This window comes from Heptranchias perlo, chromosome 1, assembly GCF_035084215.1.
Source record: "Heptranchias perlo isolate sHepPer1 chromosome 1, sHepPer1.hap1, whole genome shotgun sequence".
In the NCBI taxonomy this organism is placed as follows: Eukaryota; Metazoa; Chordata; class Chondrichthyes; order Hexanchiformes; family Hexanchidae; genus Heptranchias; species Heptranchias perlo.
This window is the reverse complement of record NC_090325.1, coordinates 2,617,086-2,641,460: the sequence shown is the minus strand read 5'-3', so window position 1 is coordinate 2,641,460 and position 24,375 is coordinate 2,617,086. Positions and strand designations below refer to the sequence as shown.

Genomic DNA, 24,375 nt, shown 5'->3' with positions numbered 1-24,375 from the left:
TGGGGTTTGGAGTGCGTGTGTCGATGGGGTTTGGAGTGCGCGTGTCGATGGGGTTTGGAGTGCGTGTGTCGATGGGTTTGGAGTGCGCGTGTCGATGGGTTTGGAGTGCGTGTGTCGATGGGGTTTGGAGTGCGTGTGTCGATTGGGTTTGGAGTGCGTGTGTCGATGGTTTTGGAGTGCGTGTGTCGATGGGGTTTGGAGTGCGTGTGTCGATGGGTTTGGAGTGCGCGTGTCGATGGGGTTTGGAGTGCGTGTGTCGATGGTTTGGAGTGCGTGTGTCGATGGTTTTGGAGTGCGTGTGTCGATGGGGTTTGGAGTGCGTGTGTCGATGGGGTTTGGAGTGCGGTGTCGATGGTTTTGGAGTGCGCGTGTCGATGGGGTTTGGAGTGCGCGTGTCGATGGGGTTTGGAGTGCGTGTGTCGATGGGGTTTGGAGTGCGTGTGTCGATGGTGTTTGGAGTGCGTGTGTCCGATGGTTTTGGAGTGCGTGTGTCGATGGGTTTGGAGTGCGTGTGTCGATGGGGTTTGGAGTGCGTGTGTCGATGGTTTGGAGTGCGTGTGTCGATGGGGTTTGGAGTGCGCGTGTCGATGGGGTTTGGAGTGCGTGTGTCGATGGGGTTTGGAGTGCGTGTGTCGATGGGGTTTGGAGTCCGTGTGTCGATGGTTTTGAGTGCGTGTGTCGATGGGGTTTGGAGTGCGCGTGTCGATGGTTTTGGAGTGCGTGTGTCGATGGGTTTGGAGTGCGTGTGTCGATGGGGTTTGGAGTGCGTGTGTCGATGGGGTTTTGGAGTGCGTGTGTCGATGGGGTTTTGGGAGTGCGTGTGTCGATGGGTTTTGGAGTGCGTGTGTCGATGGTTTTGGAGTGCGTGTGTCGATGGGGTTTGGAGTGCGTGTGTCGATGGGTTTTGGAGTGCGTGTGTCGATGGTTTTGGAGTGCGCGTGTCGATGGGTTTTGGAGTGCGCGTGTCGATGGGTTTGGAAGTGCGCGTGTCGATGGGGTTTGGAGTGCGCGTGTCGATGGGGTTTGGAGTGCGCGTGTCGATGGGGTTTGGAGTGCGCGTGTCGATGGGGTTTGGAGGTGCGCGTGTCGATGGGGTTTGGAGTGCGCGTGTCGATGGGGTTTGGAGTGCGTGTGTCGATGGTTTTGGAGTGCGTGTGTCGATGGGGTTTGGAGTGCGTGTGTCGATGGGGTTTGGAGTGCGTGTGTCGATGGTTTTGGAGTGCGTGTGTCGATGGTTTTGGAGTGCGTGTGTCGATGGGGTTTGGAGTGCGCGTGTCGATGGGGTTTGGAGTGCGTGTGTCGATGGGGTTTGGAGTGCGTGTGTCGATGGGGTTTGGAGTGCGCGTGTCGATGGGGTTTGGAGTGCGTGTGTCGATGGTTTTGGAGTGCGTGTGTCGATGGGGTTTGGAGTGCGTGTGTCGATGGGTTTGGAGTGCGTGTGTCGATGGGTTTGGAGTGCGTGTGTCGATGGTTTTGGAGTGCGCGTGTCGATGGGGTTTGGAGTGCGCGTGTCGATGGTTTTGGAGTGCGCGTGTCGATGGGGTTTGGAGTGCGCGTGTCGATGGGGTTTTGGAGTGCGCGTGTCGATGGGGTTTGGAGTGCGCGTGTCGATGGGGTTTGGAGTGCGCGTGTCGATGGGGTTTGGAGTGCGCGTGTCGATGGGGTTTGGAGTGCGCGTGTCGATGGTTTTGGAGTGCGTGTGTCGACGGGTTTTGGAGTGCGTGTGTCGATGGGGTTTGGAGTGCGTGTGTCGATGGTTTTGGAGTGCGTGTGTCGATGGTTTTGGAGTGCGTGTGTCGATGGGGTTTGGAGTGCGTGTGTCGATGGGGTTTGGAGTGCGTGTGTCGATGGTTTTGGAGTGCGTGTGTCGATGGTTTTGGAGTGCGTGTGTCGATGGGGTTTGGAGTGCGCGTGTCGATGGGGTTTGGAGTGCGTGTGTCGATGGGGTTTGGAGTGCGTGTGTCGATGGGGTTTGGAGTGCGCGTGTCGATGGGGTTTGGAGTGCGTGTGTCGATGGTTTTGGAGTGCGTGTGTCGATGGGGTTTGGAGTGCGTGCGTCGATGGGTTTGGAGTGCGTGTGTCGATGGGGTTTGGAGTGCGTGTGTCGATGGTTTTGGAGTGCGTGTGTCGATGGGGTTTGGAGTGCGTGTGTCGATGGGTTTTGGAGTGCGTGTGTCGATGGGTTTTGGAGTGCGTGTGTCGATGGGGTTTGGAGTGCGTGTGTCGATGGTTTTGGAGTGCGTGTGTCGATGGTTTTGGAGTGCGTGTGTCGATGGTTTTGGAGTGCGTGTGTCGATGGGGTTTGGAGTGCGTGTGTCGATGGTTTTGGAGTGCGTGTGTCGATGGGGTTTGGAGTGCGTGTGTCGATGGGGTTTTGGAGTGCGTGTGTCGATGGGTTTTGGAGTGCGTGTGTCGATGGGGTTTGGAGTGCGTGTGTCGATGGGGTTTGGAGTGCGCTTGTCGATGGTTTTGGAGTGCGTGTGTCGATGGTTTTGGAGTGCGTGTGTCGATGGTTTTGGAGTGCGTGTGTCGATGGGGTTTGGAGTGCGCTTGTCGATGGGGTTTTGGAGTGCGCTTGTCGATGGGGTTTGGAGTGCGTGTGTCGATGGGGTTTTGGAGTGCGTGTGTCGATGGGGTTTGGAGTGCGCGTGTCGATGGGGTTTGGAGTGCGTGTGTCGATGGGGTTTGGAGTGCGCGTGTCGATGGGGTTTGGAGTGCGCGTGTCGATGGGGTTTTGGAGTGCGTGTGTCGATGGGGTTTGGAGTGCGCGTGTCGATGGGGTTTGGAGTGCGTGTGTCGATGGGGTTTGGAGTGCGTGTGTCGATGGGGTTTGGAGTGCGCGTGTCGATGGGGTTTGGAGTGCGCGTGTCGATGGGTTTTGGAGTGCGTGTGTCGATGGTTTTGGAGTGCGTGTGTCGATGGGGTTTGGAGTGCGTGTGTCGATGGGGTTTGGAGTGCGTGTGTCGATGGGGTTTGGAGTGCGTGTGTCGATGGGGTTTGGAGTGCGTGTGTCGATGGAGTTTGGAGTGCGTGTGTCGATGGGGTTTGGAGTGCGTGTGTCGATGGGGTTTGGAGTGCGTGTGTCGATGGGGTTTGGAGTGCGTGTGTCGATGGGGTTTGGAGTGCGTGTGTCGATGGGGTTTGGAGTGCGTACATAGTTGGATTGTGTTGTTGTCTCATTTTGCAAGAGTTTTGAACGAACATGACGGAAACCTCTGTTATAACAAGTGAGCCATTGTGTAAAATGCAGTGAGTGAGATTTCACAAACTGAGCAGGGGAGGGGAAATGATTAAGATGCAAATTCTGGAAAGGGAAAGAAAAACAAAAAGTGCGATTCATGCAAAATATTTAGAACAGCAGGTCTGTTCCGGAATGTGAGACTATCAGTTTCGAACTGGGACTGATCCCTGCTGTGTGCACCATTTCCTACGTCAAAGAGAAAAGACAGGCTCATGTTCTGGGAGGGTTTCTTCATCAGAACACAAAGTGTGTCCCCAACTGAAATGACAAGCTGTACTTACACTGCTCTCTGATATAACAGTCTGTTCCACAGTGTTTCACAGGGATCACAGGTCACTCAGCAGAAAGTGGGAGAAAAGTCATGGCAAGTGATTGCAGGAATGGTCAGAGAGGGAGGTTATGAGAAGGTTTTTGAAGGTGGGTAGAGGAGTAGCCAGGCAGAGGGTCTGGAGAGAATGTTCCAGAATGAGGGGGGGCTGCGAGCTGGATGTTCTGCCATTGATGGTGGAGTGGGAGGGGGTTAAATGCAGTGTTAGAGGCCACCTCTCCCTCCAAAGGGGACCCAGCACGTCCCTTTCATAGAATCATAGAAAATTACAGCACAGAAGGAGGCCTTTCAGCCCATTGTCCCTGTGCCGGCTCCTTGACAGAGCTATGGAATTAGCCCCACTCCCCTGCTCTTTCCCCAAAGCCCGACAATTTTCTCCTTTTCAAGTATTTATCCAATTCCTTTTTGAAAGTTAGTATTGAATCTGCTTCCACCACCCTTTCAGGCAGTGTGTTCTAGATGATAACAACTCGCTGCGTGAAAAAAATCTCCTCATTTCCCCTCTGGTTCTTTTGCCAGGTTCTGTGTTGGTGGGATCTTGGCTGCGGTCCACAAACACTGCAGCGATTTCTTTTTTGGATCTCCTCTACCCCATTGTGCATTGGTAGAGGTTTTCTGTTGCTGTACCTCTCCATTTCCCTTACTTGCAGTGAAGGGCTCTCTCTTAGCAGCAGGAACCCCACCCCCTATGTTGAAGTAAGCCTGGCCCAGGAGTTACAACCGGGTCGGAGGGAACGGGTGAACATCCCAAAGAGGAAAGGCCCGATCTCAAAGTCCAGCTTCACTCCACACGATGACAATGCAGCACTCCCTCGCAAGTCCCGAGTGTGGGGCTTGGACCTAGAATGTGCTGACTCACAGAGGTGTATGCACCAACTGAGCCAAGCTGACTCCTGTGAAGTGGACCAGCTGTTGCTGAGGCCTCATGGTGGAGTGGGGGCCCCTGTTGCTTTGAGCTCACAGAAACTAGACAAGGCTATTTTAACAAGAAATAGGCAAGGTGCATTTGCCTGAGTCTGTCGAGTTGCTGGTGAATCCTATTTATAGCGTTGGCAGGAGCTGCCTGAGGTTTGTCCTGCAGTAATTATACAGGAAGCCAGAAGCCGAGCTCTGTGCTTTCCGTATCTGTGCTGTTGGAGTTTGCAATGTACCAGCAGAATGCACTGTCTGTCCATGTGCTGGGTCCTGCCCCCAACCTGTTCCAACCTGTCTCCTGTTTAGGGTTTCAGTGTTTCACTTCCCTCCTGCTGCTTCCTGGGTAAGGCTGGGGTGGTTACAAAGTTGTCTCTCTCATAGATCACAGGCTGATACCGGAATCAAAAACAAGCTGAGCTGAGAGCTGAGACAGAGGCAGATTGACAGAGAACGAAGGACAGAGAAACAGCAAGAAGGAAAGGGAGAGTGAAGAGGAAGAAAGGCAGAGAAAAATGTGTTAATAGAGGGAGAGTAACCAGAGCTGGAGAGGAACGGGTTGTAATTGTTCACAATGTTTGCTAGCTGTCTGTGTTTGGTATTTCTGATCTGGTCCCAGGTTTTAAACCCTGCAGCAGCAGAGAATGAGGAGACTCCCGGTGACAATGTGATTCCTAGAAGTGGAACGTTTTTAGCTGATCCCGGTCAGATACCCACCGGTCATTCACCAGGAGCTGATCAGGTCACCGAGATGAACGGAGCTACTTTAAGTGGGCGAGGAACTGCCGCAGGTGAGGAGGAGCAGTGAGAGCTTTAACCTCAGTACCTCTACACTTCCATAAATACTGAGACCACTGTGCAATGAAGAAATGGTCGGGGTTACGGCACGGGTACCGGTCAGGGGGTACGGCATGGGAACAGAAAAGGAGCTGTTATGCTGCTGGGTGTATACTATGGGGTACAGTTCATGTTCTGTTCAGGGGTACAGCTCATGTTCTGTTCAGGGGTACAGTTCATGTTCTATTCAGGGGTACAGTTCATGTTCTGTTCAGGGGTACAGTTCATGTTCTGTTCAGGGGTACAGTTCATGTTCTGTTCAGGGGGTACAGTTCATGTTCTGTTCAGGGGTACAGTTCATGTTCTGTTCAGGGGGTACAGTTCATGTTCTGTTCAGGGGTACAGCTCATGTTCTGTTCAGGGGTACAGTTCATGTTCTGTTCAGGGGTACAGTTCATGTTCTGTTCAGGGGTACAGTTCATGTTCTGTTCAGGGGTACAGTTCATGTTCTGTTCAGGGGTACAGTTCATGTTCTATTCAGGGGTACAGTTCATGTTCTGTTCAGGGGTACAGTTCATGTTCTGTTCAGGGGTACAGTTCATGTTCTGTTCAGGGGTACAGTTCATGTTCTGTTCAGGGGTACAGTTCATGTTCTGTTCAGGGGTACAGTTCATGTTCTGTTCAGGGGTACAGTTCATGTTCTGTTCAGGGGGTACAGTTCATGTTCTGTTCAGGGGGTACAGTTCATGTTCTGTTCAGGGGTACAGTTCATGTTCTGTTCAGGGGTACAGTTCATGTTCTGTTCATGGGTATGGCTCACTTCTCCGGATTGAACTCCATTTACCACTTTTCTGCCCACCTGACCAGTCCATTGATATCTTCCTGCAGTCTCCAGCTTTCCTCCTCACTATCAACCACACGGCCAAATTTTGTATCATTTGCAAACTTCTTGATCAAGCCCCCCACATTCAAGTCCAAATCATTAATATATACCACAAAAAGCAAAGGACCTAGGACTGAGCCCTGCAGAACCCCACTGGAAACAGCCTTCCAATCACAAAAACACCCGTCGACCATTACCCTTTGCTTCCTGCCTCTGAGCCAATTTTGGATCCAACTTGCCACATTCCCTTGGATCCCATGGGGTTTTACTTTTCTGACCAGTCTGCCATATGGGATCTTGACAAAAGCCTTGCTGAAATCCATGTACACTACGTCAAACGTGTTACCCTCATCGATCAAAATTGGCTCAGTGTCAGGAAGCAAAGGGTAAATTTACGAGGAAGTTGCCAGGACTGGAGAATTTTAACCATGAGAAAAGATTGGATCGGCTGGGGTTGTTTTCTTTGGAACAAAGGAGGCTGAGGGGAGATTTAATTGAGGTATATAAAATTATTAGGGAACTAGATAGAGTGGATAGGAAGGACCTATTTCCCTTAGCAGAGAGGTCAGTGACCAGAGGGCATAGATTTAAAGTAATTGGTAGAAGGATTAGAGGGGAGCTGAGGAGAAATTTTTCACCCAGAGGGTGGTGGGGGTCTGGAACTCACTTCCTGAGAGGGTGGTAGAGGCAGAAACCCTCAACTCATTTAAACAGCACTTGGATGTGCATCTTAAGTGCAGTAACCTACAGGGCTACGGACCAAGTGCTGGAAAGTGGGATTAGGCTGGGTGGCTCTTTTTCGGCCGGCACGGACACAATGGGCTATGACCCTCCTTGTTACCTCCTCAAAAAATTCAATCAAGTTAGTCAGACACGACCTTCCTTAACAAATCCATGCTGACTGTCCTTGATTAATCCGTGCCTTTCTAAATGACGATTTATCTGTCCCTTAGAATTGATTCCAATAATTTACCCACCACCGAGGTTAGACTGACTGGCTTATAATTACTTGGTCTATCTCTTTCTCCCTTTTTAAACAACAGTATCTGGTAACATCCTTATGAATCTTTTTTGTACCTTCGCCAATGCCTCTACATCCTTTATATAATATGGAGACCAGAATTGTTTACAATACTCCAAGGTTCTATACAAGTTTAACATAACTTCTCTGCTTTTCAATTCTATCCCTCTAGAAATGAACCTCAGTGCTTGATTTGCCTTTTTTATGCCTTATTAATGTGCATTGCCACTTTTAGTGATTTGTATATCTGTACCCTCTGCCCCTCTACCCCATTTAGACTCTTATTATCCAAGCAATATGTGGCCTCCTTATTCTTCCTACCAAAATGCACCACCTCACACGCACCTAAATTGAAATTTATTTGCCAATTACACGCCCATTCTGCAAGTTTATTGATGTCTTCCTGTATTTTGTCGCAGTCCTCCTCGGTATTAACTACAGCCCCCAACTTAGTGTCGTCCTCAAATTTTGAGTTTGTACTTCCGATTCCTGAGTCCAAATCGTTTATGTAAATGGTGAACAACAGTGGTCCCAGCACCAGTCCTTGTGGAACACCACTAAGCCACCTCTAAGCCTCACCTGGCTTCTCTCGGTCTCACCTGGCTGCTCTGGGTCTCACCTGGCTGCTCTGGGTCTCACCTGGCTGCTCTGGGTCTCACTTGGCTGCTCTGGGTCTCACCTGGCTGCTCTGGGTCTCACTTGGCTGCTCTGGGTCTCACTTGGCTGCTCTGGGTCTCACTTGGCTGCTCTGGGTCTCACCTGGCTGCTCTGGGCCTCACCTGGCTGCTCTGGGTCTCACCTGGCTGCTCTGGGCCTCACCTGGCTGCTCTGGGCCTCACTTGGCTGCTCGATAAGCCCAGCCTCGACGTTCCATTCCTGGACTGGGCTGAGTTAGCTAATCTCAGCCCAGTGTAGTGATCTGGGAGCTACATTTGGCTTCAGCTCAGAGGTTAGTGTGAGGGAGAAATGGGACAGAGTTCCTGCCCCTGATCACTATCCAGCGACCGCTGTTATCACGGATGGATGTTGAGGTAAAGATAGACTTGAGCTTGGCTGTGATGTCCCTGTAATTGAATAGCCTGTCAAGACTCACTGTCAAAGACCCTTGAGTGAGGGTCTGAAGGGCAGCAGAGGGGAAGTCGCCTTTTCCAGAGGAGAAGGAGAAAAAGCATTTGTACACTGCCTTTCACATCCTCTTTACATCCGAAAGCACTTGACAGCCAATTACTTTTGAAGTGTAGTCAACAACAACAACTACAACTTGCATTTATATGTCTTCAGTACAGTAAAACCTCTCAAGTTGCCTCACAGGAGCGATTACCAAACAAAATTTGACACCGAGCCACATAGAGGAGATATTAGGACAGGTGACCAAAAGCTTGGTCACCTGTTTTAAGGAGCATTTTAAAGGAGGAGAGAGAGATGGAGAGAGGTAGAGAGGTTTAGGGAGGGAATTCCTGAGCTTAGGGCCTAGGCAGCTGAAGGCACGGCCGCCAATGATGGAGCGATTAATATAATTCTATGCGCAGAGGCAAGAATTGGAGGAGCGCAGAGATCTCGGAGAGTTGTAGGGCTGGAGGAGGTTACAGAGATAGGGAGGGGGCGAGGCCATGGAGGGATTGGAATACAAAGATGAGAATTTTAAAATCGAGGCGACCCCGGACTGGGAGCCAATGTCGGTCAGTGAACACAGGGGTGATGGGTGAACGGGACTCGGTGCGAGTTAGGATACGGCCAGCAGAGTTTTGGATGAGCTGAAGTTTATGGAGGGTGGAAGATGGGAGGCCGGCCAGGAGAGCATTGGAATAGTCAAGCCTAGAGGTCATAAAGGCATGGATGAGGGTTTCAGCAGCAGATGAGCTGAGGCAGGGGCAGAGGTGCGATGTTACGGAGGTGGAAGTAGGCAGTCTTAGTGATGGAGAAATGGTGGATGAACTGAACAGATATTTTGTGTCCGTCTTCACTGTAGAGGATACAAATAACATGCCAGAAATAATTATAAATCAAGAGGTGAAAGGGAGGGAGGAACTTAAAACATTTACAATCACCAGGGAAAGGGTTCTGAAAAAATTATTGGAACTAAAAGCTGACAAGTCCCCACATCCTGACGGATTTCATCCTCAGGTCTTACAAGAAGTGCCTGCAGAGATAGTAGATACATTGGTATTAATTTTCCAAAATTCCCTAGATTCTGGAAGGGTCCCATCAGATTGGAAAATAGCGAATGTAACTCCTCTATTCAAGAAAGGACGGAGACAGAAAGCAGGAAACTACAGGCCAGTTAGTTTAACATCCGTCATAGGGAAAATGCTAGAATCTATTATTAAGGCGGTTATAGCAGGGCACTTAGAAAATCTCAATGTAATCAGGCAGAGTCAGCACGGCTTTGTGAAAGGGAAATCGTGTTTGACTAATTTATTAGAGTTCTTTGAGGAAGTAACAAGCAATGTGGATAAAGGGGATCCTGTGGATGTGGTGTACTTGGATTTCCAGAAGGCTTTTGACAAGGTGCCACATCAAAGGCTAATACACAAAATAAGAGCTCATGGTGCAGGGAGTGACATTTTAGCATAGATAAAAGATTGGTTAGCTAACAGGAAACAGAGAGTTGGCATAAATGGGTCATTTTCAGGTTGGCAAGATGTAACGAGTGGAGTGCCACAGGAATCAGTGCTTGGGCCTCAACTATTTACAATCTATATCAATGACTGGATGAAGGGACCGAATGTATGGTTGCTAAATTTCCTGATGACACAAAGGTGGGTGAGAAAGTAAGTTGTGAAGAGGACATAAGGGGCCCGATTTTACCACCCGCTCTCGGGTGCGTTCTCGGCGGGGGGGCCCCGAAAATCGGGAAATCCAGGAGTGGGACGGATCCCGCCTCGATCCCGCCCACTTCCGGGTTCCCCGCTGACGCGCCAGCATGCGCGCACAGCCCCCGCTGGTGGGAATCCCGCAGGCAATTAAAGCCAGCGGGATGCCACTTGACAATATTTAGTTTGGTATTTCAGGTCATTAACTGACCTGATTAAGGGACTGTGTGTGATTTTTGATCAACATGGGACTGTTTCCCACACTGGGGGAAACACTCCCAGCTCGAATGGACGTGTTGCAGCTGTCAGCCTGTGGCAGCTGCAAAGGTCCATTTGACAGGTGGGGGGAGACCCTCACCCATTGCAGGAGGCCACTCTGTCACTTGGGACAAAGTTTGGCCTCCACCACCCTCCTCCTGACGGTCAAAGTCACCAACCTGCACACTTACCCCGGGGTCCGGAGACATGTACCTACCTTGCGGACCCCCTCAGATGTACATCTTGCGGATGGGGACCGCCGTAGCTGCAGTCATGACCTCCTCAGAGGGCGAACAGTATCACCAGCCTCACCAGCTTCGCCATCCACGCCGTCCACCTCTGACACGTGGAGCTCCACAACAGAGTGCTGTGACACATCCACCTGCACAGCAGGAGGGAGGGCTACCACAGAGAGAGACGTGTCGCAGAGGGCACTACCCTCGCCACAGGGTCCACAGACCGAGGCTCAGCCTCCTGGACCTCTCTGAGCAGCAGTGCACACGGAGGCTCAGAGTCACTCGACATGTAGTCGTGGACATCTGCAGCCTCCTTCATGCCGAGCTGCTCCCGGCTGGCCCGAGCACCATCTTCTTACCTGTCGCTGTCAAAGTCACCACTGCCCTCAACAACTTCTCTTCCGCATCCTTCCAGGGTGCAACAGGGGACATCGCCGACGTCTCTCAGTCGTCTGCGCAGAAGAGCCCTGCAAATACACCTACACCCACTCTGCAGTGACACAATGGGTGGCATCAGGTGTGGGTCTTCATTGTGATCCTCAGGAAAGGGCATTATTGCACAAACCAGACAAGATTTGCAAAGACGTGGTAGTAGTGGTGACAATATAATATGTGATGTGAGTTGATCAGAAATTCAATAGAAGTAAAAACCATGACAAACCCTCAAACACTCATGTGCATCCCCTTCATGCTCACGACACGTTTGCCTTACGCTGCCTACTGCACATATGAGCCATGAGATTGTATGAGGATTGGGTTGAGTGGTAGTGGCAGGCTGAGTACTGGCGAGGTGAGTAGGTGCAGGTAAGATGAGGATGGGTTTGAGTGGGTATGAGGGGTGATGTGACAGAGTAGTGTTGGCAGTGCCAAAGGAGATGTGGGGTGGGGGCAGTGATGTGGCAGACAGAGTGTAGGGGAAAGACTACGTGTACTCACTTTGGCTGACCTACTGAGGTCATTGGACCGCCTCCTGCACTGTGTGCAGGTGGGCGATATGTTGGTGGTGCAGGTGACCTCCTCTGCCACCTCGAGCCAGGCCTTCCTGGTGGCGGAGGCGGGCGGCTTCCTCCCGCCCGCCGGGTGGAAGATCTCTGTCGTCCCCCTCCTCCTCACCCCATGTATTGATACCTGGGGTGAGGCATCATGAAACTGGGAGCAGCCTTCCCCCTGGGCTGCTCCATGCAGTCATCTTTGCTATTGGTTGCAGCATCTGTCAGTGGAGGACTGGTCCTTTAAATAGAGCGCCTCCAGCTGACAGATCTTACTGCGCATGCGCAGCCCGCCCGACGCACAGATCAGCAGCGGGGAACCCGGAGGAGCAGGTAAGTGAATCCAATTAGTGGGTTGCCTGCTACGATCGCGCGGGAAACCCACTAATTTCACCGGGCGCGTTACCCATGCGCCCGCTTGCCCATCCGCCGAGAACCCGCATCCCTGCTAAAATCGGGCCCAAGGAGTCTGCAAAGGGATATCGATAGGTTAAGTGAATGGGCAAAAATTTGGCAGATGGAGTATAATGTGGGAAAATGTGAACTTGTCCACTTTGGCAGGAGGAATAGAAAAGCAATATATTATTTAAATGGAGAGAGATTACAGAACTCTGAGGTACAGAGGGATCTGGGTGTCCTAGTACATGAATCACAAAAAGTTAGTATGCAGGTACAGCGAGTGATTAGGAAGGCAAATGGAATGTTGTCATTTATTGCAAGGGGAATGGAATATAAAAGTTGAGATGTTTTGCTGCAGTTGTACAGGGCATTGGTGAGACTACATCTGGAATACTGTGTGCAGTTTTGGTCTCCTCATTTAAGAAAGGACATAATTGCTTTGGAGGCGGTTCAGAGAAGGTTCACTCGACTGATTTCTGGGATGAGGGGGTTATCTTATGAGGAAAGGTTGGACAAGTTGGGCCTGTATACACTGGAGTTCAGAAGAATGAGAGGTGATCTTATTGAAACATTTAAGATCCTGAGGGGATTAGAAGGGGTAGATGCTGAGGGGATGTTTCCCCTTGTGGGAGAGACTAGAACTCGGGGCCACAGTTTAAAAATAAGGGGTCTCCCATTTAAGACGGAGATGAGGTGAATTTTTTTCTCTCAGAGGGTCATGAGTCTGTGGAACTCCCTTCCCCAGAGAGCGGGGGAGGCAGGGTCACTGAATATTTTTAAGATGTGGAGATGCCGGTGATGGACTGGGGTTAACAATTGTAAACAATTTTACAACACCAAGTTATAGTCCAACGATTTTATTTTTAATCCCACAAGCTTGTGGGATTAAAAATAAAATCGTTGGACTATAACTTGGTGTTGTAAAATTGTTTACGAATATTTTTAAGGCTGAGTCAGAGAGATTCCTGATTAACAAGGGAGTCAAAGGTTATAGTCGGTAAACGGGAAAGTAGGGTCGAGGTCACAATCAGATCAGCCATGATCTTATCAAATTGCAGAGCAGACTAGAGGGGCTGAATGGCCTACTCCTGCTCTTAATTCGTATGTTGAGTGGATATGTGGTCGGAAGCTCATCTCAGGGTCAAATGGGACGCCAAGTCTGCGAACGGTCTGGTTCAGCCTCAGACAGTGGGCGGGGAGAGGGATGGAGTTGGTGGTGAGGGAACGGAGTTTGTGGCGGGGACCACAGACAATGGCTTTGGCCTTCCCAATATTTAGTTGGAGGAAATTTTTTCTCATCCAGTCAGACAAGCAGTGTGACAAAGGAGAGACAGTGGGGGGGGCGAGGGAGGTGGTGGTGAGGTAGAGCTGGGTGTCGTCAGTGTAGATGTGGAATCTGACGTTGTGCTTTCGGATGATGTCACCGAGGGGCAGCATGTAGATGAGAAACAGGAGGGGGCCGAGGATAGATTCTCGGGGGACTCCAGAGGACATGGTGCGGGAGCGGGAAGAGAAGACATTGCAGGAGATTCTCTGGCTACGACTGGATAGATAAGAATGGAACCAGGAGAGGGCAGTCCCACCCAGCTGGACGACGGAGGAGAGGCGATGGAGGAGGATGGTGTGGTCAACGTGTCAAAGACTGGAGACAGGTGGAGGAGGATGAGGAGGGAGAGTTTACCGCGGTCACAGTCACACAGGATGTCATTTGAGACTTTAATAAGGGCCGTTTCAGTACTGTGGCAGGGAGGAAACCTGATTGGAGGGATTCAAACATGGAGTTGTGGTTGTTATGTAGCCTAACGTGGCTGCCAGTTACGTACACAGCGTTCTGGCGTGTGATTTATCTGTCGGGCAGGGAGATGCTTTTCAGGAGATGAAATGAGCTGGGTGGAGTCCACGATGGGGTGGATCGGACATGGACACAGAAGGAGCAATCTTAGGTCGAATGGCCTTTCCTACTCCATGTTTCCAGTGGTTGAGAGTCCAGAACAAGGGGACATAGATTTTTTTAAAATTCGTTCATGGGATGTGGGCATCGCTGGCGAGGCCGGCATTTATTGCCCATCCCTAATTGCCCTCGAGAAGGTGGTGGTGAGCCGCCTTCTTGAACCGCTGCAGTCCGTGTGGTGAAGGTTCTCCCACAGTGCTGTTAGGAAGGGAGTTCCAGGATTTTGACCCAGCAACGATGAAGGAACGGCGATATATTTCCAAGTCGGGATGGTGTGTGACTTGGAGGGGAACGTGCAGGTGGTGTTGTTCCCATGTGCCTGCTGCCCTTGTCCTTCTAGGTGGTAGAGGTCGCGGGTTTGGGAGGTGCTGTCGAAGAAGCCTTGACGAGTTGCTGCAGTGCATCCTGTGGATGGTGCACACTGCAGCCACAGTGCGCCGGTGGTGAAGGGAGTGAATGTTTAGGGTGGTGGATGGGGTGCCAATCAAGCGGGCTGCTTTGTCCTGGATGGTATTGAGCTTCTTGAGTGTTGTTGGAGCTGCACTCATCCAGGCAAGTGGAGAGTATTCCATCACACTCCTGACTTGTGCCTTGTAGATGGTGGAAAGGCTTTGGGGAGTCAGGAGGTGAGTCACTCGCCGCAGAATACCCAGCCTCTGACCTGCTGTAGTAGCCACAGTATTTATGTGGCTGGTCCAGTTAAGTTTCTGGTCAATGGTGACCCCCAGGATGTTGATGGTGGGGGATTCGGCGTTGGTAACGCATTGAATGTCAAGGGGAGGTGGTTAGACTCTCTCTTGTTGGAGATGGTCATTGCCTGGCACTTGTCTGGCGCGAATGTTACTTGCCACTTATCAGCCCAAGCCTGGATGTTGTCCAGGTCTTGCTGCATGCGGGCTCGGACTGCTTCATTATTTGAGGGGTTGCAAATGGAACTGAACACTGTGCAGTCATCAGCGAACATCCCCATTTCTGACCTTATGTTGGAGGGAATGTCATTGATGAAGCAGCTGAAGATGGTTGGGCCTAGGACACTGCCCTGAGGAACTCCTGCAGCAATGCCCTGGGACTGAGATGATTGGCCTCCAACAACCACTACCATCTTCCTTTGTGCTATAAGATATAAGATTAAATGTATGAGATTTCGGACAGAGAGCAGGAGAAACTTTTTTTACATAGACGATTGTGAGACTGGAATGCACGACTGGAGTTCGTGACTGAAGCAGAATTTAAGAAATGTCAACTTAAGAATAAATTAGATAGGTGGGTGAAGGAAAGGGGAATAAAGGGATATAGAACAGGGAGGACACATGGCATTAGGATTACTGCTCGTGTGGAGGATGAACACCAAGATTGACTGGTTGGGTGGAATGGCCCGTTTCTGTATTGTAATTTTGATATAACTCTGTTTTCCTGTACCTGCACACTGCTTGTTTTCTCGGCTCTCTGTCTGGGGTCATTCTGTATCGAACTCCCCACTGATCTGACGTCAACTTCCAGCCACATCATGAGTCATCCAAGAGGCGGTTAGAAGCTGTGATGGATGTTCTCAATGGGCTGAATGGCCTCCTCATTGTTACTCATCTGTGTTAATCTCTCTCCAATGCTTAGGACAGGCTTGTTCATACATCCCAAGACTCTTCTGTTATTGTAGCAGTGAGCATGGTGTTCAGATACATTTTATAAATGATTTCTTTATTGAATGCCTCATTTGTTACAAGAGTGGTTAACAAGAGCAGGACAATATGTGTCATGGCATGTGTTAGCTCAGGGGACGTTCGGTAACTTATTATTCCATTTGCCACTTTTCTGCCCACCCGATGGCTGGGGAGTCCAGAACCAGGGGTCACAGTCTCAGGATACGGGGTATGCCATTTAGAACCGAGATGAGGAGAAATTTCTTCACTCAGAGGGTGGTGAACTGTGGAATTCTCTACCACAGAAGGCTGTGGAGGCCAAGTCATTAGATGTATTCAAGAAGGAGATAGATATATTTCTTAATGCTAAAGGGATCAAGGGATATGGGGAAAAAGCAGGAACAGGGAACTGAGTTAGATGATCAGCCATGATCATTTTGAATCGCGGAGCAGGCCCGAAGGGCCGAATGGCCTACTCTTGCTCCTATTTTCTATGTTTCTATGAAAACCCTGTAGCCAGGAACGTTGAGCTGCCATTCCTGCCCCTGTTTAAGCCATGTTTCTGTAATAGCTATGATATCATACTGCCACGTGTCTATCTGTGCCCAGCTCATCCACCTTATTCACTATACTCCTTGCATTGAGGCCTATACCTTTTAAGCATTGCCAAACTCCCTTGCTGTTTATTTTCTAACCTTTGTTTCCTCTGACTTCCTAAGTCAGTTACTAAGTTTCTGCCTTCTATCTCCAGTTCTGATTCTGTCCCATCTGAATCCAGATTCAGGTTCCCATCCCCCTGCCAAGTTAGTTTAAACCCTCCCCAACAGCACTGGCAAACCTCCCTGCAAGGATACTGGTCCCAGCCCTGTCGAGGTGCAACCCGTCCGGCTTGTACGGGTCCCACCTCCCCCAGAACCGGTCCCAATGCCCCAGGAATCTAAATCCCTCCCTCCTGCACCATCTCCCCAGCCACTCATTCATCTGCTCTATTGTCTTTTTTCTATACTCACTGGCACGTGGCACTGGGAGTAATCCGGAGATTACTACGTTTGAGGTCCTGCTTCTTACTCTGTTTCCTAACTCCTTAAAATCTTCCTGCAGGACCTCATCCCTCTTTCTACCTATGTCGTTGGTACCGATATGGACCACGACCTCTGGCTGTTCACCTTCCCCCTCCAGAATGTTCTGTAGCCGCTCAGTGACATCCTTGACCCTGGCACCAGGGAGACAACATACCATCCTGGAATCATGAGGCTGCAGAAACGCCTGTCTGTTCCCCTAACTATAGAATCCTCTATCACTAGTGCTCTCCTGACCATTCTCCTTCCCCCTGTGCAGCTGAGCCACCCATGGTGCTATGGTCTTGGCTCTAGCTGCACTCCCCAGAGGAACCCTCTCCCTCATCAGTATTCAGAACTGAAGAGAGAGAACTAAAGAGCGAGATACCCTCAGGGGTCTCCTGCACTACCTGCCTGGTCCTCCTTGTCTGTCTGGCGGTCACCCAGTCCCTCTCTGCCTGCACTCTCTTAGACTCTGGGGTGACCACCTCCTGAAACTTGCGATCCACGAAACTCTCAGCCTCGCGGATGCACTGCAGTGACACCAGCTGCTGCTCAAGCTCCGAAATCCTGAGCTCGAGCTCCTCCAGCTGACGACACTTCCTGTGCTGGTCCAGGACACGGGAAGCGTCCTAGATTCCCTCATGGCACAAGAAGTGCATTGAACGGGTCTGAGCTGCCCTGCCTTGGTTTATTAGATTATTAGTTAACCTTAACAAAAATAAACTAAAGGCTTAAAAAAAAGACTGTATCATTCTATGATATGGGTGTTGATGCAGCCCGGAGACCAGCACAATCCTGTTATCTCTTTGCCATCAGCCTATGAATAAACTGCCCACTCCTCACCTCCTCGCCAGTATCAATCTATCCTATAATTTATCACCCGTGATTTCAGGGGGAGGGGGAAACAATGAGACTGTGGGTTTGTATGAGGTTTCAATAGCTCAGGCAAGCCCACCCATTTAAAATGGGCACATAACAGGGAAATGAGCCTGGCCCTGCTCGGCAATGTCTCTTAAAGCAAGGTTGCTGTTGTCTCACCAAATGTTGAAGTTGTTTTTTTGGCTGGGATCACTTTTCTAATTGTGCATTCAACAATTTCGATTGCACTTTGTGTGAAAAAGTGCTTCCTGATTTCCCTCCTAAATGGCCCAGCTCTAAAATGGCCTCCCTCATTGATAATCCTCTCATTGATAATCCTCTCATAGAATCATAGAATCGTTACAGCAAAGAAGGAGGCCATTTGGCCCATCGAGCCCGTGCCGGCTCTTTGTAAGAGCAATCCTGCAAATTTTATCCCTTCAAGTATTTATCCAATTTCTTTTTGAAAGCCATGATTGAATCTGCTTCCACCCCCTCGGGCAGTGCATTCCAGATCATAACAACTCACTGTGTAAAAAAGTTTTTCCTCATGCCACCTTTGGTTCTTTTGCCAATCACCTTAAATCTGTGTCCTCTGGTTCTTGACCCTTCCGCCAATGGGAACAGTTTCTCTTTATTTACTTTATCTAAACCCTTCATGATTTTGAACACTTCTATCAAATCTCCTCTCAACCTTCTCTGTTCCATGGAGAACAACCCCAGCTTCTCCAGTCTATCCACGTAACTAAAGCCCCTCATCCCTGGAATCATTCGAGTAAATCTCTTATGCACCCTCTCTAAGGCCTTCACATCTTTCCGAAAGTGCGGTGCCCAGAACTGGACACAATACTCCAGTTGTGGCTGAACCAGTGTTTTATAAAGGCTCATCATAACTTCCATACTTTTGTACTCTATGCCTCTATTTATAAAGCCCATGATCCCATATGCTTTTTTAACCGCTTTCTCAACCTGCCCTGCCACCTTCAATGATTTGTGCACATATACCCCCAGATCTCTCTGTTCCTGCACCCCCTTTAGAATTGTACCATTTAGTTTATGTTGCCGCTTCTCATTTTTCCTGCCAAAATGTATCACTTCACACTTCTCTCGTTAAATTTCATCTGCTACGTGTCCGCCCATGCCACCAGCCTGTCTATATCCTCTTGAAATCTATCACTATCCTCCTCACTGTTCACTACACTTCCAAGTTTTGTGTCACCTGCAAATTTTGAAATTGTGCCCTGTACACCCAAGTCCAAGTCATTAATATATATCAAGAAAAGCAGTGGTCCCAGCACTGACCCCTGGGGAACACCACTGTACACCTCCCTCCAGTCCGAAAAACAACCGTTCACCACTACTCTCTGTTTCCTGTCACTTAGCCAATTTCGTATCAATGCTGCCACTGCCCCTTTTATTCCATGGGCTTCAATTTTGCTGACAACTCTATTATGTGGCACTTTATCAAACACCTTTTGAAAGTCCATACACACAGCATCAACCGCATTGCCCTCATCTACCCTCTCTGTTACCTCATCAAAAAACTCAATCAAGTTAGTTAAATGCGATTTTCCTTTAATAAATCCGTGCTGACTTTCCTATAATAACACACAATTGTCCAAGTGACTATTAGTTTTGTCCCAGATTATCGTTTCTAAAAGCTTCCCCACCACCGAGGTTAAACTGACTGGCCTGTAGTTGCTGGGTTTATTCTCACACCCTTTTTTGACAAGGGTGTAACATCTGCAATTCTCCAATCCTCTCATTGATAACACTTACATTGTTAATCCCTCTCGTTCATAATCCTCGCTCATTGATAATCCTCTCATTGATAATCCTCGCTCATTGATAATCCTCGCTCATTGACAATCCTCGCTCATTGATAATCCTCGCTCATTGATAATCCTCGCTCATTGACAATCCTCGCTCATTGATATTCCTCGCTCATTGATAATCCTCGCTCATTGATAATCCTCTCATTGATAATCCTCGCTCATTGATAATCCTCGCTCATTGATAATCCTCTCATTGATAAACCTCGCTCATTGATAATCCTCTCAGTGACAATCCTCGCTCATTGATATTCCTCGCTCATTGACAATCCTCGCTCATTGATAATCCTCGCTCATTGATAATCCTCGCTCATTGACAATCCTCGCTCATTGATATTCCTCGCTCATTGATAATCCTCGCTCATTGATAATCCTCTCATTGATAATCCTCGCTCATTGATAATCCTCTCAGTGACAATCCTCGCTCATTGATATTCCTCGCTCATTGATAATCCTCGCTCATTGATAATCCTCGCTCATTGATAATCCTCTCATTGATAATTCTCTCATTGACAATCCTCGCTCATTGATAATCCTCGCTCATTGATATTCCTCGCTCATTGATAATCCTCTCATTGATATTCCTCGCTCATTGATAATGCTCTCACTGATAATCCTCTCATTGACAATCCTCGCTCATTGACAATCCTCGCTCATTGACAATCCTTGCTCATTGATATTCCTCGCTCATTGATAATCCTCGCTCATTGATAATCCTCGCTCATTGATAATCCTCGCTCATTGATAATCCTCTCATTGATAATCCTCGCTCATTGATAATCCTCTCATTGATATTCCTCGCTCATTGATATTCCTCGCTCATTGATAATCCTCGCTCATTGATAATCCTCTCATTGATATTCCTCGCTCATTGATATTCCTCGCTCATTGATAATCCTCGCTCATTGATAATCCTCTCATTGATAATCCTCGCTCATTGATAATCCTCGCTCATTGATATTCCTCGCTCATTGATAATCCTCGCTCATTGATAATCCTCTCATTGATAATCCTCGCTCATTGATAATCCTCTCATTGATAATCCTCGCTCATTGATAATCCTCGCTCATTGATAATCCTCGCTCATTGATAATCCTCTCATTGATATTCCTCGCTCATTGATATTCCTCGCTCATTGATAATCCTCGCTCATTGATAATCCACTCATTGATATTCCTCGCTCATTGATATTCCTCGCTCATTGATAATCCTCTCATTGATAATCCTCGCTCATTGATAATCCTCGCTCATTGATAATCCTCTCATTGATAATCCTCGCTCATTGATAATCCTCTCATTGATAATCCTCGCTCATTGACAATCCTCGCTCATTGATAATCCTCTCATTGATAATCCTCGCTCATTGATAATCCTCGCTCATTGATAATCCTCGCTCATTGATAATCCTCTCATTGATAATCCTCGCTCATTGATAATCCTCTCATTGATAATCCTCGCTCATTGATAATCCTCTCATTGATAATCCTCGCTCATTGATAATCCTCTCATTGATATTCCTCGCTCATTGATATTCCTCGCTCATTGATAATCATCGCTCATTGATAATCCTCTCATTGATAATCCTCGCTCATTGATATTCCTCGCTCATTGATAATCCTCTCATTGATAATCCTCGCTCATTGATATTCCTCGCTCATTGATAATCCTCACTCATTGATAATCCTCGCTCATTGATAATCCTCGCTCATTGATAATCCTCGCTCATTGATAATCCTCGCTCATTGACAATCCTTGCTCATTGATAATCTTCGCTCATTGATATTCCTCGCTCATTGATATTCCTCGCTCATTGATAATCCTCGCTCATTGATAATCCTCGCTCATTGATAATCCTCTCATTGATAATCCTCGCTCATTGATATTCCTCGCTCATTGATAATCCTCGCTCATTGATAATCCTCTCATTGATAATCCTCGCTCATTGACAATCCTCGCTCATTGACAATCCTCGCTCATTGATAATCCTCGCTCATTGACAATCCTCGCTCATTGACAATCCTCGCTCATTGATAATCCTCGCTCATTGACAAACCTCGCTCATTGACAATCCTCGCTCATTGATAATCCTCTCATTGACAATCCTCGCTCATTGATAATCCTCGCTCATTGATAATCCTCTCATTGATATTCCTCGCTCATTGATAATCCTCGCTCATTGATAATCCTCTCATTGATAATCCTCGCTCATTGATATTCCTCGCTCATTGATAATCCTCGCTCATTGATAATCCTCGCTCATTGATAATCCTCTCATTGATAATCCTCGCTCATTGATATTCCTCGCTCATTGATAATCCTCGCTCATTGATAATCCTCGCTCATTGATATTCCTCGCTCATTGATAATCCTCGCTCATTGATATTCCTCGCTCATTGATATTCCTCGCTCATTGATAATCCTCGCTCATTGACAATCCTCGCTCATTGATATTCCTCGCTCATTGATAATCCTCGCTCATTGATAATCCTCGCTCATTGACAATCCTCGCTTATTGATAATCCTCGCTCATTGATAATCCTCTCATTGATAATCCTCGCTCATTGATAATCCTCTGATTGACAATCCTCGCTCATTGATAATCCTCGCTTATTGATAATCCTCGCTCATTGATATTCCTCGCTCATTGATAATTCTCTCATTGATAATCCTCGCTCATTGACAATCCTCGCTCATTGATAATCCTCGCTCATTGATAACCCTCGCTCATTGATAATCCTCGCTCATTGTTAATCCTCACTCATTGACAATCCTCGCTCATTGATAATCCTCGCTCATTGATAATCCTCGCTCATTGATAATTCTCTCACTGACAATCCTCGCTCATTGATATTCCTCGCTCATTGATAATTCTCTCATTGACAATCCTCGCTCATTGATAATCCTCGCTCATTGATAATCCTCGCTCATTGATAATCCTCGCTCATTGATAATCCTCTCATTGATAATCCTCGCTCATTGATAATCCTCTCATTGATATTCCTCGCTCATTGATATTCCTCGCTCATTGATAATCCTCACTCATTGATAATCCTCTCATTGATATTCCTCGCTCATTGATATTCCTCGCTCATTGATAATCCTCGCTCATTGATAATCCTCTCATTGATAATCCTCGCTCATTGATAATCCTCGCTCATTGATATTCCTCGCTCATTGATAATCCTCGCTCATTGATAATCCTCTCATTGATAATCCTCGCTCATTGATAATCCTCTCATTGATAATCCTCGCTCATTGATAATCCTCTCATTGATATTCCTCGCTCATTGATAATCCTCGCTCATTGATAATCCTCGCTCATTGATAATCCTCGCTCATTGATAATCCTCGCTCATTGATAATCCTCTCATTGATAATCCTCTCATTGATATTCCTCGCTCATTGATATTCCTCGCTCATTGATAATCCTCGCTCATTGATAAATCACTCATTGATATTCCTCGCTCATTGATATTCCTCGCTCATTGATAATCCTCTCATTGATAATCCTCGCTCATTGATAATCCTCGCTCATTGATAATCCTCGCTCATTGATAATCCTCTCATTGATAATCCTCGCTCATTGATAATCCTCTCATTGATAATCCTCGCTCATTGACAATCCTCGCTCATTGATAATCCTCTCATTGATAATCCTCGCTCATTGATAATCCTCGCTCATTGATAATCCTCTCATTGATAATCCTCGCTCATTGATAATCCTCTCATTGATATTCCTCGCTCATTAATATTCCTCGCTCATTGATAATCCTCGCTCATTGATAATCCTCTCATTGATATTCCTCGCTCATTGATATTCCTCGCTCATTGATAATCCTCGCTCATTGATAATCCTCCCATTGATAATCCTCGCTCATTGATAATCCTCGCTCATTGATAATCCTCGCTCATTGATAATCCTCTCATTGATAATCCTCGCTCATTGATAATCCTCTCATTGATAATCCTCGCTCATTGATAATCCTCTCATTGATATTCCTCGCTCATTGATAATCCTCGCTCATTGATAATCCTCGCTCATTGATAATCCTCTCATTGATAATGCTCGCTCATTGATAATCCTCGCTCATTGTTATTCCTCGCTCATTGATAATCCTCGCTCATTGATAATCCTCTCATTGATAATCCTCGCTCATTGATAATCCTCTCATTGATAATCCTCGCTCATTGATAATCCTCTCATTGATATTCCTCGCTCATTGATAATCCTCGCTCATTGATAATCCTCGCTCATTGATAATCCTCTCATTGATAATCCTCTCATTGATATTCCTCGCTCATTGATATTCCTCGCTCATTGATAATCCTCGCTCATTGATAAATCACTCATTGATATTCCTCGCTCATTGATATTCCTCGCTCATTGATAATCCTCTCATTGATAATCCTCGCTCATTGATAATCCTCGCTCATTGATAATCCTCGCTCATTGATAATCCTCTCATTGATAATCCTCGCTCATTGATAATCCTCTCATTGATAATCCTCGCTCATTGACAATCCTCGCTCATTGATAATCCTCTCATTGATAATCCTCGCTCATTGATAATCCTCGCTCATTGATAATCCTCGCTCATTGATAATCCTCTCATTGATAATCCTCGCTCATTGATAATCCTCTCATTGATATTCCTCGCTCATTGATATTCCTCGCTCATTGATAATCCTCGCTCATTGATAATCCTCTCATTGATATTCCTCGCTCATTGATATTCCTCGCTCATTGATAATCCTCGCTCATTGATAATCCTCTCATTGATAATCCTCGCTCATTGATAATCCTCGCTCATTGATATTCCTCGCTCATTGATAATCCTCGCTCATTGATAATCCTCTCATTGATAATCCTCGCTCATTGATAATCCTCTCATTGATAATCCTCGCTCATTGATAATCCTCTCATTGATATTCCTCGCTCATTGATAATCCTCGCTCATTGATAATCCTCTCATTGATAATCCTCTCATTGATATTCCTCGCTCATTGATATTCCTCGCTCATTGATAATCCTCGCTCATTGATAATCCACTCATTGATATTCCTCGCTCATTGATATTCCTCGCTCATTGATAATCCTCTCATTGATAATCCTCGCTCATTGATAATCCTCACTCATTGATAATCCTCTCATTGATAATCCTCGCTCATTGATAATCCT

At 47.6% G+C, this 24,375-nt stretch overlaps 1 protein-coding gene across 1 annotated transcript in view; it reads left to right on the top strand.

Moving 5' to 3' along the window:
* The first annotated feature begins 4,831 nt into the window (after positions 1-4,831).
* The window catches only part of LOC137308559 (disintegrin and metalloproteinase domain-containing protein 12-like), a 402,109-nt gene continuing 382,565 nt past the window's right edge, over positions 4,832-24,375 (top strand). Inside the window, exon 1 of the mRNA XM_067977213.1 lies at positions 4,832-5,272. Within this exon, the coding sequence (XP_067833314.1) occupies positions 5,056-5,272 (217 nt within the window). The 5' untranslated portion in view covers positions 4,832-5,055. The remainder of the gene's footprint in view (positions 5,273-24,375) is intronic.